General features: G+C 40.9%; 1 protein-coding gene across 1 annotated transcript in view; it reads left to right on the plus strand.

Annotated features, from left to right (window-relative positions):
* The window catches only part of ROR2 (ROR family WNT receptor 2), a 243,850-nt gene that overhangs the window by 195,729 nt on the left and 29,816 nt on the right, over positions 1-18,305 (plus strand). Inside the window, exons 3-4 of the mRNA XM_085632721.1 lie at positions 6,283-6,570; positions 9,499-9,529. Of these exons, the coding sequence (XP_085488847.1) occupies positions 6,283-6,570; positions 9,499-9,529 (319 nt within the window). The remainder of the gene's footprint in view (positions 1-6,282; positions 6,571-9,498; positions 9,530-18,305) is intronic.

Below are 18,305 nucleotides of genomic sequence, written 5' to 3' on the forward strand. Positions count from 1 at the left end.
TTTGTGAATACTGAAAGCCGTAAAGTTAGGATTTTATCTCAGATTACTTTTGTGAATCGGGCCCCTAAAATCTCATTTAATGTTGTTTCTCAGGTCCCCTCTGCATCATTGCGTTGTCTGCCCAGAAGCAGAACATTACCAGTGTATGATCAGGAGGGAGGCAGAGCTGACTCCTGACTCTCTAATGTAGGAATGTACAATAAATGTGAAACAATTCACACTACTCATCTCTTTGTCGTTTTGGCCAGGTTTCATGCCTGTGCCCCAGTATTTTCCTTTTTTTTTTTTTAACTCTTTATTTAAAATTTTGCATTGAAGAACAACAATACAACACACTTGTCCATACATGGAGTCAGTTGAAGAATAGAATAGTATTCTCTTAGAACATTATTTCCATGCTTTTGAATCCTTTGCGGCTCCTGGTTTGCATGCTTCAGTCTGGAGTACTATTGCAGCAGAGGGTGTTTTGCTGTTAAGTTGTTCAGAAGCAAGAAAAGGAGTGCATGGCGAGCTTGATGAGGTATATTTCCTGCGGGCTGGGATCACCCACGCGGTTGGATTACATTTTTAAATGAAAACAGAGTATTTGCAATGTCTTTAACAATATGTTGGTCAGATCTGACCACCTCTCTATTAATAGAGACATGAAAGAGGTCTGGTTCCCTCGGTGTAGTTACATGACATGTGCGTCTATTTGCAGAGTCAACTGCTAAGCAGTTTCAGAGTTTGGGGCCTCCAAGTAATATTCAGAGTCTGTTCTTTGATGTGTGATGTGTCATATGGTAACATCTGGCCTACACTGGCAGGTTTGCATTCCGCCAGCTGACTCGCCCTTCCCTTGCTTTGAAGATGAGAGAAATAAAAATGTGAAATCTGTGCACCTCTGACATGTATCAACGGGGAGATGTACCGCTGAATTTACGGATGCTTTGTCGCTGTTTAAAGCGGTTTTGCAACTGGTTTTGTGAATGTGTACATCTGTAAGATAGTAAGTTCAAGCCTCATGTTCTCGGGGTTGAGTATCATCAACATTTATGAGTAATTTCAATTTGGTATTGAGTTTTTTGGTTAAAAAACTGCCTTACTTTGGCTGCTAATACAGAAAATTGTGATTTTCTCTTTCAATCGTTGCAACTGGTGGCTAAAGTGCCAAATTAAAGAAGGCTGTAAGATAGTAGGACTCTATCTGATTTAGTTTTGAACCTGTGTTTGGCCTTTTGAAAAGGTTTCAAGTGATCCAAGATGGCTCAGTTGTCTGTGGCCAGGAGGGCGAGGTGGGCCAAGACTTAAAAATGGCCAATGTTCTAAAGGAGCATTTCCGTCTGATATAGCTTGAGACAGGGTGAATGCGAATAAGTTAGCGCCGATAATGGAGTCTCTGAGGGAGGGATAAATTAGTGGGTATCAGTTTTATTTGGGATCACTTGGAAATTTGACATAATTAACTTGTAGAGGTCTGAGTGAATTTTCTCGGATTGGGATGGGAGTTTATGCATGGTTTATGAAGGATTTTTTGAGTGACTGAACCACATCCGAATTACGTTATCTTAATATTATCCTAATATCACTGGATGTGGTTATTTCAACTTGGGTACAACAACTGATAAAAAATATACATTTTGTGTCGAGCAATTGAGGGAGCATTATTAAACAGTTAATGAGTCAAGGCACCTTCTATGCATCAGTTACAAAACTACTATATATTTGTAATATACTGAGCACTTCTTTTCTGATGCATACATACAAATTATACTGTAAACAATATTTGCATTCGCACTCATTAAATTGTGCAAGCGTTCACCCTATATATATCAGTTGGTGCTACTAATTCTGGGATTGCAATGACTCAGCTTTCTCTAAAGTGTTGGCACTATTTTGTTACATTTCTGTAAATTCCACTCAAAATGAGGGCCTGCGGTGTTGCAAGTAAAGCAATATTTCCTTTTTTCTGGCATTGGGCCCACATTCCCTGCATGCGGTCCCATTGGGTTACTCCTAAAGTGGCAGACCAACAATGCTTGTCTCAAGATGCAAACCTCATTAAAACATTCTAGTGCTTTCTGTATGTTCTGTTTAATGTATTTCAATGGCATGTATTCTGCCATTTATCTGGTCTTGCATTTCGTGTTGAATTCAGTACCTTTTTTCCCTGATGTTGCGGCTTCAGTCGCAGACTAGAACTGATGGGCTTGTGAGAGGTAGTATGCTCTAGGCAAAGCAAGGATATTTTATTTTTGTTACCTTCATATCTCTATCTGTGAAACTGCCAGCAAGGCTATTACATGTAAGCACCAGTGACCAGCTACTACAAAATACGACCACGTATAATGGATAATTGTGTCATAGGTTTGCTAAAATTTAAATGCCTTTCAGACTACCTGTTTTGTCTGTCTGTTCTTGCCTTGACACCAGACTATTCCAGATCCAGAGGAAACGGGTTTCAAAAGTCATTGCATTCAGTTTAGTGCATGCACAAGGCATATCCAAAATCAATTTCCGAATCTGTGTGCAGTGAGCAGTTATTCTGACATGGGTCAATTTCTGAATCTGTGTGCAGTGAGAAAAGTTATTCTGATGTGGGTCAATTTCTTAATTTGTGTGCAGTGAGCAGTTATTCTGATATGGGCCAATTTCTGAATCTGTGTGCAATGAGAAAAGTTATTCTGAAGTGGATCAATTTCTGAATTTGTGTGCAGTGAGCAGAGTTATTCTGAATTAGGCAAGAAGTGCCTCCCATGACGATACTCCTGGCTTTGAACGGAATGGTGCACTAGTCTCTTAGCGCCACCTGTTTCTTCAGCAGATCTACCCTTGTCTCCTCCGACCTTCTTCTGTTTTCTGTCTTCCCTTCACTTGAACGTTTTATGAACCCTGGCACTGATTGTGTGCGCTCACCTCTGTTGCTTCATTCCACCAGTGGCGACAAGACAACAGTGCAATTCCACCATGACCTTTGAACTGAAATGCGGTGTCCTTTCCCTACAGAGCAGTGTTAATTAACTGCACAATATGGAGTAAGAAACTACCGAGTGGCTTTTTCAGGTGTCGAAGCTGAAGGAAGATGTTCTTTTTAAATTAAATGGTAGTGCTGCAGGCCATCCATGCCTCTTCAAAGGTTCTACAATCCCTTGAAACCTCAAGGATGGAAGCAGGTTTCCATGTAACAGCATTTAAAAGTGGCTGATGGCTAGCTGCTACGTTTTTATGACGCGTTCTGGAGACTAGCCCCGGGGGTTTTACTGTCTGGGAAATTTGTATAGGTTTGAAACTACTTAAGTGTAAGGATCTGAGTGGAAAGGTTTAATACAGGTTTTACTTTTATGGTGTAAATTGACTCGGTGAAAGCTACTTATTTCTTCAATTAATCTTAGTGTCTTATGCATGAAACATTGACAATAAGAGAAATTCTAAATCTTTTTTAGGTCTCGCCTGTAGACAGTTTTTAGCTGTCTGTCATCAAACATTACGAATTACAGTGGGCAATATATCAGCTCATTTTGTATCATTAGTTGGTTTTCTTGCCAATCTCATTTGCTTGCTTCTTATTTAGTGGCTTTTCTTCCTCTTGCTGTTTGCCCATTCCGGATGTACTTGATCCTATGAGATGAGATCTTTATATTAACAATGAAAGGGGCACTGTGAAGAGATCTGGAGCCAGTGTGGAATAATTGTTGTGACGTATTATATATAGAGTTGGACTATTATATTAATGCGATTGCCTCGTCTCTGCATCAAGTGGCATCAGTCACTTTAGGTCCTTCAAATATTAGGCATTTGTGCATTTATTTATATATATGAGACATTTTGTTGGACACTTGTGAAAGCGTTTATTATTTTTCGTTATGATGGGTTTTTGTTTAACACGGTTAGCACTCTATATAAACATCAATAGGACATAATGACATCAGGTCTCTTGACGCCAGGGAAATAGATATATGTAAAATATCTCCTTCTGATAACGTCATAGGCATTTAGGCATGTATTTGTCAGTTACAATGTGATTGAATATATGAAACAGCAACAAATTGAATTTTTGTTATATCGCATTGTTTGTATGAGAAATTTCCTGATGTCACAATATGTTTTCTATGTCCATTGTTAACTTGATTGCACTTGCACTTTAAATATGGGCTTGCACTAATGCGTGGTCAGGTGATCAAGGCCACTGTGACGGCCGAAACGCGTCCTGACATCTGTGCTGGGGATATTTATTGAATAAACTGTTTGGCACTCCAAGAGGTCTGCGCCCGTGATTCCCTTTCAGGGAGTACTGATTGCGAGTTGTTGAGAGATATATACATATATATATATTGATGGACATTGAGATCAGGTTGATAACCACACATTTAAGACTCATTACATTACGCATTTATGCCATTATTTTAAGAAAACGGTTTTAATACACATTGAATTATACCGTATTTATACTGAAATATATTTATGTATTATACGTAAATGTGTATTTAAAGGTGTATATATTTGTCATTCCTTCTACTTTATGTAGCAATATGTAATTAGTGTGGAGAAATACCATCCGGTCTGTTTTCTAAAATCTAGTATGTGTAAAAATGCCGCAGTCTATATCCTCCCTGTTTATTAATCATGTGACACTGGGTTTGAAAGAGAAAAAAACATTTAAATTGGAGTTTTCCCGCTATGGCGTCGTTATGTGAACAAGGCCGACGGTACGGCCGAAACGCGTCATGACCAACAGCAGTGAGAACTGAAAATAAATTCCATTTTGCCACTAAGAGGAGTTCGTGTCATTTCCTGATGGAGTGATTGTTGCAACATATATATATATATATATATATATATATATATATATATATATATATATATATATATATATATATATATATATATATATATACACCTTTTTAAACATCCACAAACACCTCTGCAACATAAAGAGGAGCTTGCACTCCAAGACACGGGATACTCCATCCATTTAATTGCACCAAGCAGCATAGAGGCCCACTCGTCTACATAACTATTGACACAGCAGTCCACTCAAAAATATTTGGCAATTTTAATAAAAGACACGTTTCGACGGGTTAAACAGACTTTCTTAATTTCGAAAATTGCCATTACGAATACCCTTGAAATACTCTTCATTCAATAAACATAGAGGACATGCTTCCAGGTTACCACATGCGCAACATTATTATATCAACCAAGCGCCTGCCACAGATATTATAATTAGGTAACATTTGAAATTGCCATAAATAGGCAATTATAAAATGACTCGTACACATGGTTGTAATATACAGTTCAAAGTTGCACCGAGGAGATTACCAATTTATCAGTTTTAAAGTAAGATCATGCTCAGCGGCTATTCCACATACCTCTGTGACACTTTATTATCCACCATAAACTCTCTGCGTTATGATTCGCCAATGGTAAGTAAAAACCCAGTCTTTTACCGATAGGCTGATGCCTTATTTCTCTTTAGTGTCTTGTTGAAAGTAAATTAGGCATTGGTAAGCATTTTTCTTTCAATTCTACCACTTTCTTATTCTTTTAAACTTTTTTCAGAGGTTTTTACATGAAAAGTATTCTAAAAAGAAACTGTCAGTTATAAAGATTGGAAATATTGAATTCAATATACAGTTTTGCAATACCTAAAGATTTATGTTTGCTTTACATCCAATATTTTGAAATGCTCATTCTAATACTTCTTTTAACAATGCTTTACAAACATTGGCAAAGCTACATTAGCTCACTCATTATAAAGGTGAGACCTATTGACTTTGCCGATGCTTATTAAATAGATGTCTACATCTTAAGTAAATATGTTTTAGTAGTGGCTTGCTGATCCACTGCTTGTACCTCCTTGCCATTTTCATCTATGCTTTCTACTTCGATCTCTTGGTGCAGGTCTTTCTTCTCAAATTCACTGGTTCCTCTTATTGGTTATTGCCAAATTAGGTGTTATTTCTTTAATATGTTTTGTATCATTTGATTTAATATCATTGGAAATATTTTCATTGATGCATTTCCATTATTAAAACATAATATCATTTAGCCTTAATGAGATAATCTTCAGGTTAGTTTAGTCATAATCCTGGAATTTGATTTGTGAGGACAAGTATGAAATTGAAACAGATATCAGGACTCATAGCATTGGTGATTCGGCTATGTGTGAACTACACATGTAAATCCATCTTGAAAGTTTATCACATTTTAAGAGATATATATTTATTAAAGTGTGTGTTTTGACTGTTTGCTTTTTTGACCTAAGCTAGAATTTGATTCCTTTGAACATTTATTCCATTTCAGGGTATTTTCTGACATTTGTGGAACCAGTGAATAATATCACTGTTGTTCAAGGCCAGATTGCAACGCTGCACTGCAAGGTGGCAGGAAACCCACCTCCCAATATTCGATGGTTGAAAAATGATGCACCAGTGGTCCAAGAGCCGAAAAGGATCACTATACGGAAGACTGACTATGGCTCACGGCTTCGAATCCAAGATCTCGACACTACAGATACTGGATACTATCAGTGTGTTGCAAACAATGACTTGAAGACCATTTCTGCAACAGGGGTCTTGTTTGTAAGGCTAGGTGAGTCTAAGTTCTTGAATCTGTGTCTGTGTAATATACATTAGATAGAACTATCATTTTTGCGGCATGAGTATTATTTGATACAATGGTTAGTTCTTTTAAATTTACCTTATGGGTATCACTTGCTATAATCTGACCATTCATGTAAAATGTGAAATGTAAATATTTACAGAACATTTCCTGTAAATATGTGACTATTCTGTAGACTTTGTTGGTCTTTTTTACAACTATATTTGACACTTGTCAGTCTCAGTATGACTTCACCCTTCACCCATTTAATGGGATTACAGGAATGCCCTCCAATCGCTTTCAGGGTTGTCATTGTGGAGGCAGCATAGAAATTTGATACAGACTTTTATGGACTCCAGGTTTCGTTTGGGAAAATTAACATCAAACAATAATGAATGTTTCACACTCAACACATAAAGCAGACGTTGCTCCAACACAATCTCATAGAAAGTACACAAACTTATAGAAAATGCACGCAACTGCACAAACACCCCCTCCCCAACTACTTAAAAAGTCTATTTAGATTGCAAAGCCTCGGAGCTGCAATTTATTGCAATTTAATAGTGAGTCAATACAGGTGTGGTATTCCATGCCACCACCCCATTTGTTGCAAAAAATGTTGTTGGCAGCTGTTTCAGTTAATGCGCAATAAACATGGTACAGCCCAACCTTGACTTGCTGAGTTCATCTGGAGGTGAGAATCGCATTCTCCCTTCAGAGTCATGAATACGTCTGACTTAACCGATCACCTGGAGATCCTTCTAACTTGTCCTACCAGCCTCATTTGTCACTCCATTTTCTGCAGCCTCATATTGTCTGTGAGAACTTCATCATGTGTGTCCTTGTTTGGCTTGTTCATAGTAACCATATGCAAAGCAGCATAGTGTGGTCTGAAGTGCAACCTGGTTCTTACTCCAACGCTCCTCTTTGATTCTGATCATGTGCCCTGTCCTACTTATCCATGCAGCAGGCAGAAAGTAATATGAAGTTACAATATGATGTGAGAACATTTATTTATAACACACAAAGCTGAATTATGACGTTAGAGTAGAAAACCCTTTTGTTGTCAGTCTTCTACTATGAGAAGTCTTTTGAATTACATGCAAAAAGTCTCTTGTAGAATGGAAGTAAATCTCAGTAGGTATAATTTGTAAAAAACATAAGTGCCAGGGCCCTCGTCAGGAAGAAACTGCATCTTGCACCACCCATTTACCTTGCCAGCATGGCCAGTTGCAGTACCAACAAAACTACTAACCATCACACTCCTACAAGGGTACCTATTCAGACTATTCTATGCCACCTACAGCTATAGGAATGGTCGAGTGACAGTTATTACTCATTTTTGTTGCTGTATATTTAACTACTAAACAACTGTTGTTGGGCTATCTTAAAATTTGACAAACAGCTCCACCATGTGGCAGTCTGTAATAAATTCCTGTGTTGAGAATTATTAGCCGGTGTAGAGCACTGGAAACCACCTGCTCAAACTAAGCCAGTATCTTAGCTACAATGTTCTCCATATTGCTGCACATTTTTTGATCCTTGCTACTCTTTTTATAAATAATGTAAAAAGTGTGTAGTTCCCTTCGTAAAGTGTTTGTGTTAGAAGCAGTGTAGCCAGTGGTCAACATAATATTTCTTTTTTTCACAAGTGCCAGGCTCCTGTTAGTCCTCTATCTGCGTTGCTTCCTCCCGTCTCGACCACTTAGGCACAATCTTTTTCTGCCCCTTCAAGAAGTCCCTGCTATTGTTTCACACCCACCTGCATTCTAAGTGCATAAGACTTCCTAGACCCTATTCTGCCTGCATTTACACACGCAAAATGAACAGGACAGTCCTCCTGCAGCCCCCTCATTCGTGGTGGGAGGTGAGGACCCCCCTTGTGTTCAGCTTTCCTGTGCCCTTTTGCTCCAACCTCCAATAAATCTGTGGCAAGTTCATCATAACTGAATTATTACCACATTATGTGGAGTATTGTAGAAGTAGGTTCTAATCAGATTATTGGACATTTCTACCATTCTTGTATATTTTGAGAAATCTGGTTAAACCACATTGCACCACAGAAATACTATTAAAGGATTACGGCCAGCATGTGTGGCGACACCATATGGCTATAAATTTAGTCAGAGCATGTTACAGCGGGCACTGTATTACTGCTGATTTTACTACATGTATTTTTAAGTGGACAAATGCTGTCTTGCCACTTGTGACAATTCCCATTTTAACAGGTTTATTTACTCCTAAAGTCAGAATCCAGTGGTAGTGGTGCACCTACCAACTGTGGAAACAAATCTTTGATTGGATATAGCAGGGCCACTGGAATTATGCGGCAGGATAGGGCCAAGTTATGCGGCAGGGTTGAGTAAATTACGCATTTTGTAATAGTATTACTTCTTCATGTCATCATTTTTAAACTTACTAACACTATCTGGGCATTGGGTATACCTCATTAGTACAAGTTTAACACCCAAATATAGAAAAAAGTAAAAGAAAGGTGACCAGTCCAGCTTTGCAAAGGGCGTTTCACTGTGCGGCAACTAGTGTTGCTGCATTTGAAATGTTATAGCTAGAAGCGATACTGTTTTTGCTAAAATCTTTAGATTACGCAGCAGATAATGGATTATTTGGCATTTGTGGTAGATCTTTAATCATGCAAAATCATGCCCGCACAATTGCAAAATTCCAGTAGGCCTGAGTATAGCCCGTGGATGAAATACTCTTGAAACCCCACTCTTGCGGTATTCAGAGAATGGAAAGAACCTCATGGGCATCATGATTGAAGGCACATGTTGACAATGGTGGGGGGGCTTGTTGCACTATGTTCATGACAACATATTTTGCTGTTAATTTGATAATAAGCCAGTTGATGATGCCCATAAAATAAGTATTAATGCATGTTTTTCCTCTGTTTTTTTTTAGGTCCAACACATAGCCCAAATCACAATTTCCAGTAAGTATTCATTTCAGCTCCTGCAGTGTATTTCACTGAGAATGACTGTAAGTCATCCCTCCAACATCCTGCCACTGCTGTTATCCCATGCCAAAAACTGTCTTCGGTTTGATTTAAACTGAGAAGCTTTGCTGGAGCCTTCCCAGGAAGTGACAACATTGTCTTAGTCTGTTTTAGCTCATGGTTAGCTGTCTAATGGCTCGAGCTAGCGTAGCGTGTGGCGTTTCGAAGAGCTTGGCGCACTAGCAAACTATTTTTAATGCCCAATTCTGCGCACTGTAAAACTAGAACAAAGATAAAGTTATGCTCTTCAGTCTGAAAACTACAAATTTGATGCAAACGTCTTGCTCGTGTATTCCTTTGTGTGTTTTTAAGTCATGGAGTAGACCCCAGAGCGTTTCTTCACTTCAGAGCAGCACGGTTACAGATTCAAGGGCGGGCAACCGAAGCCAAGCTTCTTGGCAGACACACAATTTCCTTTGACGTTTACTAGGCAAAAAGCCTTAATTAAAACACGAGGGAACATCTTCCATTCTTAATCCCTTGCTCACACACACGCCACACTAAACTCCTCTGCGGCCCTCCCTGTCCAATGTGCTATGATCCTGTTACCTCACACAGGATATAGAAGGCACTACAAGGGGCAGTAATTGCTTTTTAGGTCGAGCCTGGGCAGCGCATGCGCTGTTCTGTGAGACATGCTTTATTGAGGTAGGAACTTGAAGCTCCGCCCTCACTCCGCCCACATTTTTCATTGGCATGTGTCAATGTCCACTGCAAACTGTGGCTGTTAATTGGCCAAAGGCTTAGTAGTCCCTCCTTAGTGCCGCCTTGTCTCATTTTGTAACCTCCCATGGCGACACCCCCTGTTACGTGTGTTGTTGTTCGGTAGGCTTTAATTACAGCCTCCAAGCACTATTTCCTCAAAGAGTTTAAGTTATTCGCATTGTAAATGACAATGCCTTTTATTTATCTGTTTTAAAATCTACACATAAATAAAAGGCATTGTCATTTACAATCCCAATAGCTCAAACTCTCTTAAATGTGATACCTATTCAATTGCAAATGCTTTTTGATATGTTAGGGGTGAGGGGGACAAGAACCTCATAAACTGACTCTATCTCAATTAGTTTGGCAAATAACCTAAGAAATGAACGTTTGGAAAGGGTGAAACACATTAAATGACAGTCTATTTTGTTTCTATTCCAAAGCAGAATCATAGACACCAGAGAATGGATTGGTAATGAGGCAGGGTAGGCTCCCTCCCCACTAACACCCCTATGGGTAGACAGATGCTCGTCTTGCAGAATGAACTAAGTGAAGCTCATCGATTCTTTCTGCCGGGAGGGAATAATCTTTCATCTGTAGGCTGTATTTTCCAGTCATTAAGGAAAAAGTTGTGCAAATTAGTATTTTTCTTGCCTATTCTGAACTTTGCCAATTTCCTAGGTACCTCGTTTAACGGGATGTTTATGTACTAATTTGGCAAACCATGTAGGGGTGTATTCATCCTATTTAACTGCTGTTAAATTGCATTTTTTTCTTTTTTGTATGTTTACATTCTAGTGGTTACTTCTGTTTCCAACTCGTGTATGGATTGTAAATTATCCTCGGATCCAAACCAGGATTTTAAAGTAAATAAAATTAACTTGTATTAACATTGGGCTGTCATGCCAAAGTGTGCTGGTTTCAAGAGCACCATGCACACCTGGACGTTAAATTTATAGAATAATTCGAACAAACAGACCCAGAAGGAAATGGCTCCAGGTCAACCATTCCAAAGAAAATAAATCGAAAGACAACAATTTCAAATATAAATGTTGAAAAGCAGCGAGGCACTTTTTATACAGCTGCTCATCGCAGTTACTATTTTCATCGGTGGGGTAACCAATATGTTTGAAAATGAATATGCCCTACGCCTAAATACGATGTTTAGGGTTCACCACGTCCCATGCTTTGGGCTACACTCCTCTTGGGAAATCTCCCATACTAATTTAATCCTGTAGTGGCAGCGGTGGCAGCCTCTGTGTCCCCTCTTTTTGGGTACCCAATAAGAGACCCTGCCCCCTCCTTATTTTCCATCCTCAAATTGCAACCATATGTTTTCAAGCAAATTGTAACTATATTCAGAGCTTAACAGAAGGCCCCTGGGTTTGAGGCAGGAGAAGGCCCTGACAGCACACAGGCAGTATGGACTTGAGCGCGTTGTGTACTAGAGCCTGAGTTGTTTTCTTAAAAAATAATCCTGCTGGCTATTGTGTCTGTGGAGTGGTTCATAACACAATTTGAGTGATATTGGATGAGCCAATCTGCAACCGTGAGGCATCGCTGCAAAAACAACAAAGTGGACCATCATATTGCACCATTCTGAAGGGTCGTAATGTTAAGGAAATGAAATTTCTGATTTTTTGTGCATGTCTGTTTTTTTATTGTGCTTTGGATGGGATTAGGTACCTGCAGTGCTACTCAGCTGTTGAAATGATTATGGATACTGCAATTTGGTGACCCATCACAAATCGTGTAAAAAGCGAGTAGTTCCCTTCGTAAAGTGTTTGTGTCAGAAGCAGTGTAGCTAGTGGTCACAATAATATTTCTTTAATTATGCTCAGTTATCTTAAAAAGCTCGTTCACCATAGATTTCTTGGCCCCAGCTCCTAATTGATGTTAGTGTACATCCCCCTTGCTGTAGGACCTGTGCATTGCAGACCATACGGCGGCAGGGCGATGGCTACAGGCTGACGGAGATGGCAGTACTTGAGAGCTCAAGTAGTACAAGGAGGATGGACAGAAGCCTGGGCTTGACTGAGTTACCAATGGAGTTGGCCTATAATCAGGAATATGGGTTTATTGTAAAGGCCATGAGTGGGTCTAGAGTTGGACAAACGTCGATTTACGAGGGTCCTTTTTCATTCAGGGAGACTAGAGTACAGTGATGGTAAAGGGCTACTTGAGAGCTCGGTATTAGGAAAGGACACACCGTTAGATGAGGAGGGAAGCATTGGTGTCAAGGAAAGCAAACCCCTGGGGCTGGGTTGGAAAGCACGGTGGATAGGGGTTAGTCAGGTAAAAATGGAGTGAAGGTAGATTAGAGATTTAAACAGGAATCTAAGAGGGTAAAAGGACAGACACATTAAAGGTACTGGGTAGACCTTTGAGAGGCAGGAGAGTAGATTCAAAGGGATGCACTCAGATCAGGCAAGTGAAGAAATAGTGCATTAGAAAAGGTTGTAGGGAAAGGATGTTCATTTGGGCAGGGGTGGTTCCTGATGCTGGGCGGGGGGGCTGCGCCCCTCTAACTCTACAAGCCTTATGGATTGTAATTGCATAAAGTTATTACCATCCATATTTCCATTTTACAGCCTGTTTTCACTGACTGGACTGGTGATGCTTGCCAAACTGATTAGGCAGTGGGGCAGTTTTTCTTGGACACAAGATGATTTTTCTGCAGCCTACGGGCTGACATGCAGCCAGCCCGGGCCTTCACTGCTTGTTGGTCCTTAGGGCCCTCCCAGAAATGAGGCGATGCGAGGTCGGATTTTTGAATCAGTTCTGGGCGTGTACAGTATCAGCCCTGTACTTGGCGGGCTGTCTGTCACGCCAATGCTGCCTTTCTCCACCCTTCCCTTTCCCAAGCCGTCACAGAGTGGGGTGTGGTCAGCAAACATAACTGACCCCACCCAGGCCTGTGACGAGTGAGAAGGGGAGGGTTTAGAGCCTTCGCTCTCCAAAAGACCTGTACCCCATCAGTGCTGTGGGCGTCCTGCAGCTTCCACTTAGGTGATGTGAGTTATCTATTTATTAATTTAGTGCGCTGGAGTTGAAAATGTGCATTATGATACTACTGGTTCTGCCCGAGTGAGTGCAAAAGTTAACGATTAAGGCAGCGCAACAGTAATTAACTCTGCTGCACGCATTTTAATATTCGGCGTCTTGTCTTCCTGTCTGAACACTTTGTCGGAGAGTGCGTTCGTGAAAACGAAAACCTCTGGTGGCAGGGTGTATTGCTCCGACCATTACACCACCAAATATTTTAGTTTATCACGCACGCACCGTTACAATGTCGACATTTGGGGTGTACTATTGCTCCGATTCTGACGTAAACCCCCTTGTGAGTGTTTTTCCTGCACATTGGGGGGTTCATTATTTGATTTGCTGTCTTGGGTCCTCTTGATTTGTGCCTCCCCCAATTAAATTGGGTACATCACACCTCTGCATGCATGAAAGGCTGCACCCCTTGGCCCGTAGGCTCCATTTTTGCTAATGGGCGGTGGCAGCGCGTAACAAACGTACGGTTTGGTACTGGTAGGTTCATGTGCTTGGAAAACAACGAGGCATGGTAGGCGATATGCTACGTTAGATGTGGTGGTGGCTTAAGTATTTCTGTAGTCAGTTCTAAAAAGTGTAAGAGTGAATGCATCTGTAAACGTAGTACGAATGGAAGTGGTGTTGCCTTTTTTAAACAGATTGGGATTAAAATCAGGATTTTTCGACAAAGATGTAAACTATAGGGACAACCTTCAAAATAAATTGATGAAAACGTTCACAATCCATCTTTACATTTCCAGGAATGTGCTTGTCTGCGGCCGTACTTCATGAGTTGCCCAGGCAGTTTTCTTTTATGTAGTTAATGGGCCCTCAGTAGTGCATAGGTCTAAAGGTGGTTTAAGGGACACTAGAAGTCGATATTGAAGAAAGCGCGCCATTTTCTTTGATGTGCATTAATGTTCCACACGCATGCTCAGCTTATAAGATTTGGCTGCTGGAGCGAAGAGCCAGGTTTCACATGGAGCAGTTTCCTGATTTCATTTTCACTCAAAATATTGACCCATCAGATATCGCTTTTTTCACCATATTCTCTAATCAGATATCACAGTGAGTTAATCTTTCACTCTCAGGTATATAGGAAATGGACAGCTTCCAGCTTGCACTAAGCCCACTCAACCTTCCAAGGTTGAAAAGTTGTGCATTGTAAAGGTTGGTTTTGAGTTATATAATATTTAAAGCGTCTCGAAACAGCAGCGTAGACGCTACTTGAAAGTATATTAGAATGCTGTTTAATAACAATACAGCTAACTTCAGACTGCTGCTGTGCTGGCATACCACCCTTAGATGGTGTCATTTGTAGTATTACTTTGGCAGTTGTTTTAGGCATGAATGTGTAATAACGGATGTCCTTTATTGTCTTCTGACATTGAAATTGTGGCTCAAAATGAATTTTCTATTGGAATGCAAACCATTGCCACTGTACTGGTAGGGTAGCCTGCATTGTGATGACAATTTGAGACTGTGGCAGTGCGACAGTAATTAAGGCTTCAGGCTGTACCTGCGTCATTATAATATGAAATCAATTGATGTCATAATTGCACTTTAACAATGTCCTAATTAGCTTTCTTGCTTTCTCAAATTTGCTTGAAAATGCACCATCTTTTTTCTACATTTTCTCAGGGGGGAGAACCCTCCCAGCCCCCTCCTGATGGTCAAGCTCGCCAGCACCCTCGCTCGCTCACCATAGGGCCCTCTTCCTGAACTTTTTTACACCCAACCACTTTACAATGTCACCAGCCGCCACTGCATTTGGGACGATCACTTGTATAGAGTGATGGCTTGAGACTATCCAAGACTTAGATTGCTGGTTATGGAGAATCGGAGGCCTAGAGAAGGGTCATGATAATATCAGTCACACACCACTTGTCAAGCGACGGAATGCACACAGGTGTGAATGAAAGAGAGGCCAGAATGATGGGGATGGACAAACAAGGGGTCTCGCGATGTGAATTGAGAAGAGAACAACGGGTTGCAAGGGCAGACTGGACGGCAGATATATCCTCAGCATTTGACATGGGATAGAATTTTGTTTATTTGAGGACAATATACCCAATTCAATAGGGCACAAACCCACTACTTATTGCAAATTGTATTCGTTTCTAATGTTTGAAAAGTGCAGAGTTTCTTTAAATAATTAATAACAGGTAGATTGGTGAAGCCTCTAAATGTTCTATGTTACTTTACATGAATTTCTTCTGGACGAAAGTAAATGCACTAGGTATGACTCTTTCAGCGGAATTGTGCCGCACCTGGTAATAATGGAAACACAAGATTTGATTTGGATTCATTTAAGAATATCGGATGATCATACGCTCTTGTCGCAGCAGTATCACAGTTAGGGTGATCACACAGGCTTGTCAGTTGGGCATCCACATTTACATTTCCAAAAAAATACAAATGTTCAATCTCTTGTCAATAACCTATTAATAGGAATTTATGATGTTTCATTAATTTATATGTTTTTGGCATTCTGAAATCTTGGCAAGTGCTCAGTTACTTCAAGGAAAAAGGGCGGAATTAGGAGGAGCCCGGAACAAGGAAGCACTCCATGTCCTCTGTCAAAGGACATAGAGAACCAGAAAAATATTTAATTAAAGTACCAGGTTAATGGTGGTAGATTATTTCAATATTTTTACATTTTGTGGCAGCTAAAATATATTCAGATGGGGTCCTTCAAAATACACGTGTTATGACATACAGTTTTAGTGCAAGGTTCTCCATTTTCTTGGCTTCTAGTGCGGTTGAGTGTCTCTGTACCTATAATGTTGTCTGCATGTAAAGGGCTTTTCTCTAAAACAGGACTTCTGAAGAGGTGTCATGACTTGCAACATTTAACTAACCAGATTATGTATCTTCATTTCTTTTTGTGCAGACAGAATGACAGGTATAGGTTTTCTTTAATCTGGAATCTCACTTGAGGTGTTGGGTCTTGCAAAGTAAAACGTCTCAATATCTTCTCTTATGGCTAAATTCAGGGTGTATTAGTCTGTGTCTACTGTGCCAGCTGTGTATAATTGTCTGGTGGGTTGGAATTCCAAATGTTTTGGGCTCCGAAGACGCGCGAGGCAGTCCTGTCTTGTTTATTTCCTCTAACCCAAGTCTCTGACATTAGATTGCAAATGTTTGCTCTGTGGTTGTGGAGGAGGGAACAAATGGGTGACTTGGGATGGAAGGAATAAGGACATGGGGTGGAAAGATTGTGGGTGTAGAAGAGGATGGAACACATTGTTTGGGAGTAAGAGATGTGAGTAGGGAGATATGGAAGAACTAAAGGAGGTGGGAAGTGTGGAGTAAAAAGTGGATGCAAGTAAAATACAGGGCAAACAGTTGGGAGGAAATTGAAGGGTGGAGAGACTTCTGGTAAGGAGCGAGAAGGAGGAATTTAGGGATATGGACTGAGATGGTGGAAGTGGAGTGATCGGAGAGAGACAAGTGATAGCTTTGGAAAGAAGAGTGAAGAAAGCTATTTGGGAGAGACTGGCGTGATGGAAGGAGACTGGTGTAAGGTTGAAAAATAGTCTTTGATATTGCCTCTTTTTGAATGCATTCTTGTGAAATATTAATCTGGGTTTCTCTCTCCTGTGTGTACTTTCTTATAAGGTGATAGTAGAGTAGTAGCTAGTGTGTATGGACAGGAACCCATTAATCGTGGTGTTTTTAAGTCGAGTTCACAGTTTATTGCTTCATTTGGTGATGTGGCAGACAATATGAACAGATTATGATTGCTTCTTGCTGGGAAATGGCATTAACAACGTGAGCTCAGCCACGCGTGCCGTTTCCCCACAAGCTGAACCACGCTTGCCTTAACCACGCATATGCCTTAATCACGCATATGTGTGGTTAAGGCAATGCGTGCTCTAGTTGTCGAGTGGATGGGCGGGAGAGGAAGACAGGAAGAGGAAGGACGATCGGGAATCGGGAGATGACGCAGTGAGGTAAGTTGGGCCGGGTCTTGGGGGATGGGGGTTAGTTTTCCAGGTGGGGGTAAGGTTTTAGGACTCAGGAGGGGGTCAGGGTTGTTCGTAGGGCAGGGGGCAGTTTTAAGGCTCAGGGGGGCTGTGGTTGGGTTAGTTAGCAGGCATAGCGGACAGTTTTTTGGGCTCAGAAGGGGGTGCTAGGGTCGGGGTAGTTTTAAGCCGGGGGGGCAGTGTTTAGGGCTAAGGGCAGGGGGAAAGGGACAGTTTAGAGGGCAGGTGACAGCTTTAGACCTCAGGGCGGGGGGAGCTGTGTCGGGAAACATCAGGGACAGTTTTTAGGGTTCAGGGTGAGGGGGCTGGGTCAGGCTAGTTTTTTTGAGGCGTAGTGCTAATTTTTAGGGCTCGGGGCGGGAGATGGGACAGTTTACAGGGCAGGGGTATGATCTTTAGCACGCATGCCCCTTCACCCATCATGTCTTTACCACAAAATTGCGTGGTAAAGGTATGCGTGGTTAAAGCATGTGTGGTAAAGATGCGGTCATGGTAGAGAGCGTGTGGTACAGGCATGCGTTGTTCAGGCATGCTTTGTACCATCACACAATCCTTCTTGCAGGCTTTTCTCATTCTCTGTCAACTGCATAGCACTGTCTGTCCACCTCCCTCTACCCCCGCACTTTGTGTATAAATAAAGCTTTCAGGACACATTCCTGGAGGTTTGCTGCTTAATTTTATATTCGCAGTGTGTGTGGTTAAAATAGCCGCTCGAAAGGGATTCTGGGGGACTCTCTCCTCAAACCCCCTTAGGTCATTGTGGCGTTTTGGAGTGTAGTTGCTTTCTTACAGTAACGAGGCCTTGTGCGCTGCTTCATGAGGTCTCTGCTTATGTTTTTTTAAAGCAGTTATTTTTGGCTGGCTGCCTTTTCATCAAAATAATGCAGCAGCCAGACAGGACTAAGAGGTCTAAAAAAACAAGGGAGGGACAGCAGGGTTGAAGTTTGACCTCCTTGGCATCTAGAATATTCGAAAAGAATCTG

Source organism: Triturus cristatus, chromosome 2_1, assembly GCF_964204655.1.
Source record: "Triturus cristatus chromosome 2_1, aTriCri1.1, whole genome shotgun sequence".
NCBI lineage: Eukaryota > Metazoa > Chordata > Amphibia > Caudata > Salamandridae > Triturus > Triturus cristatus.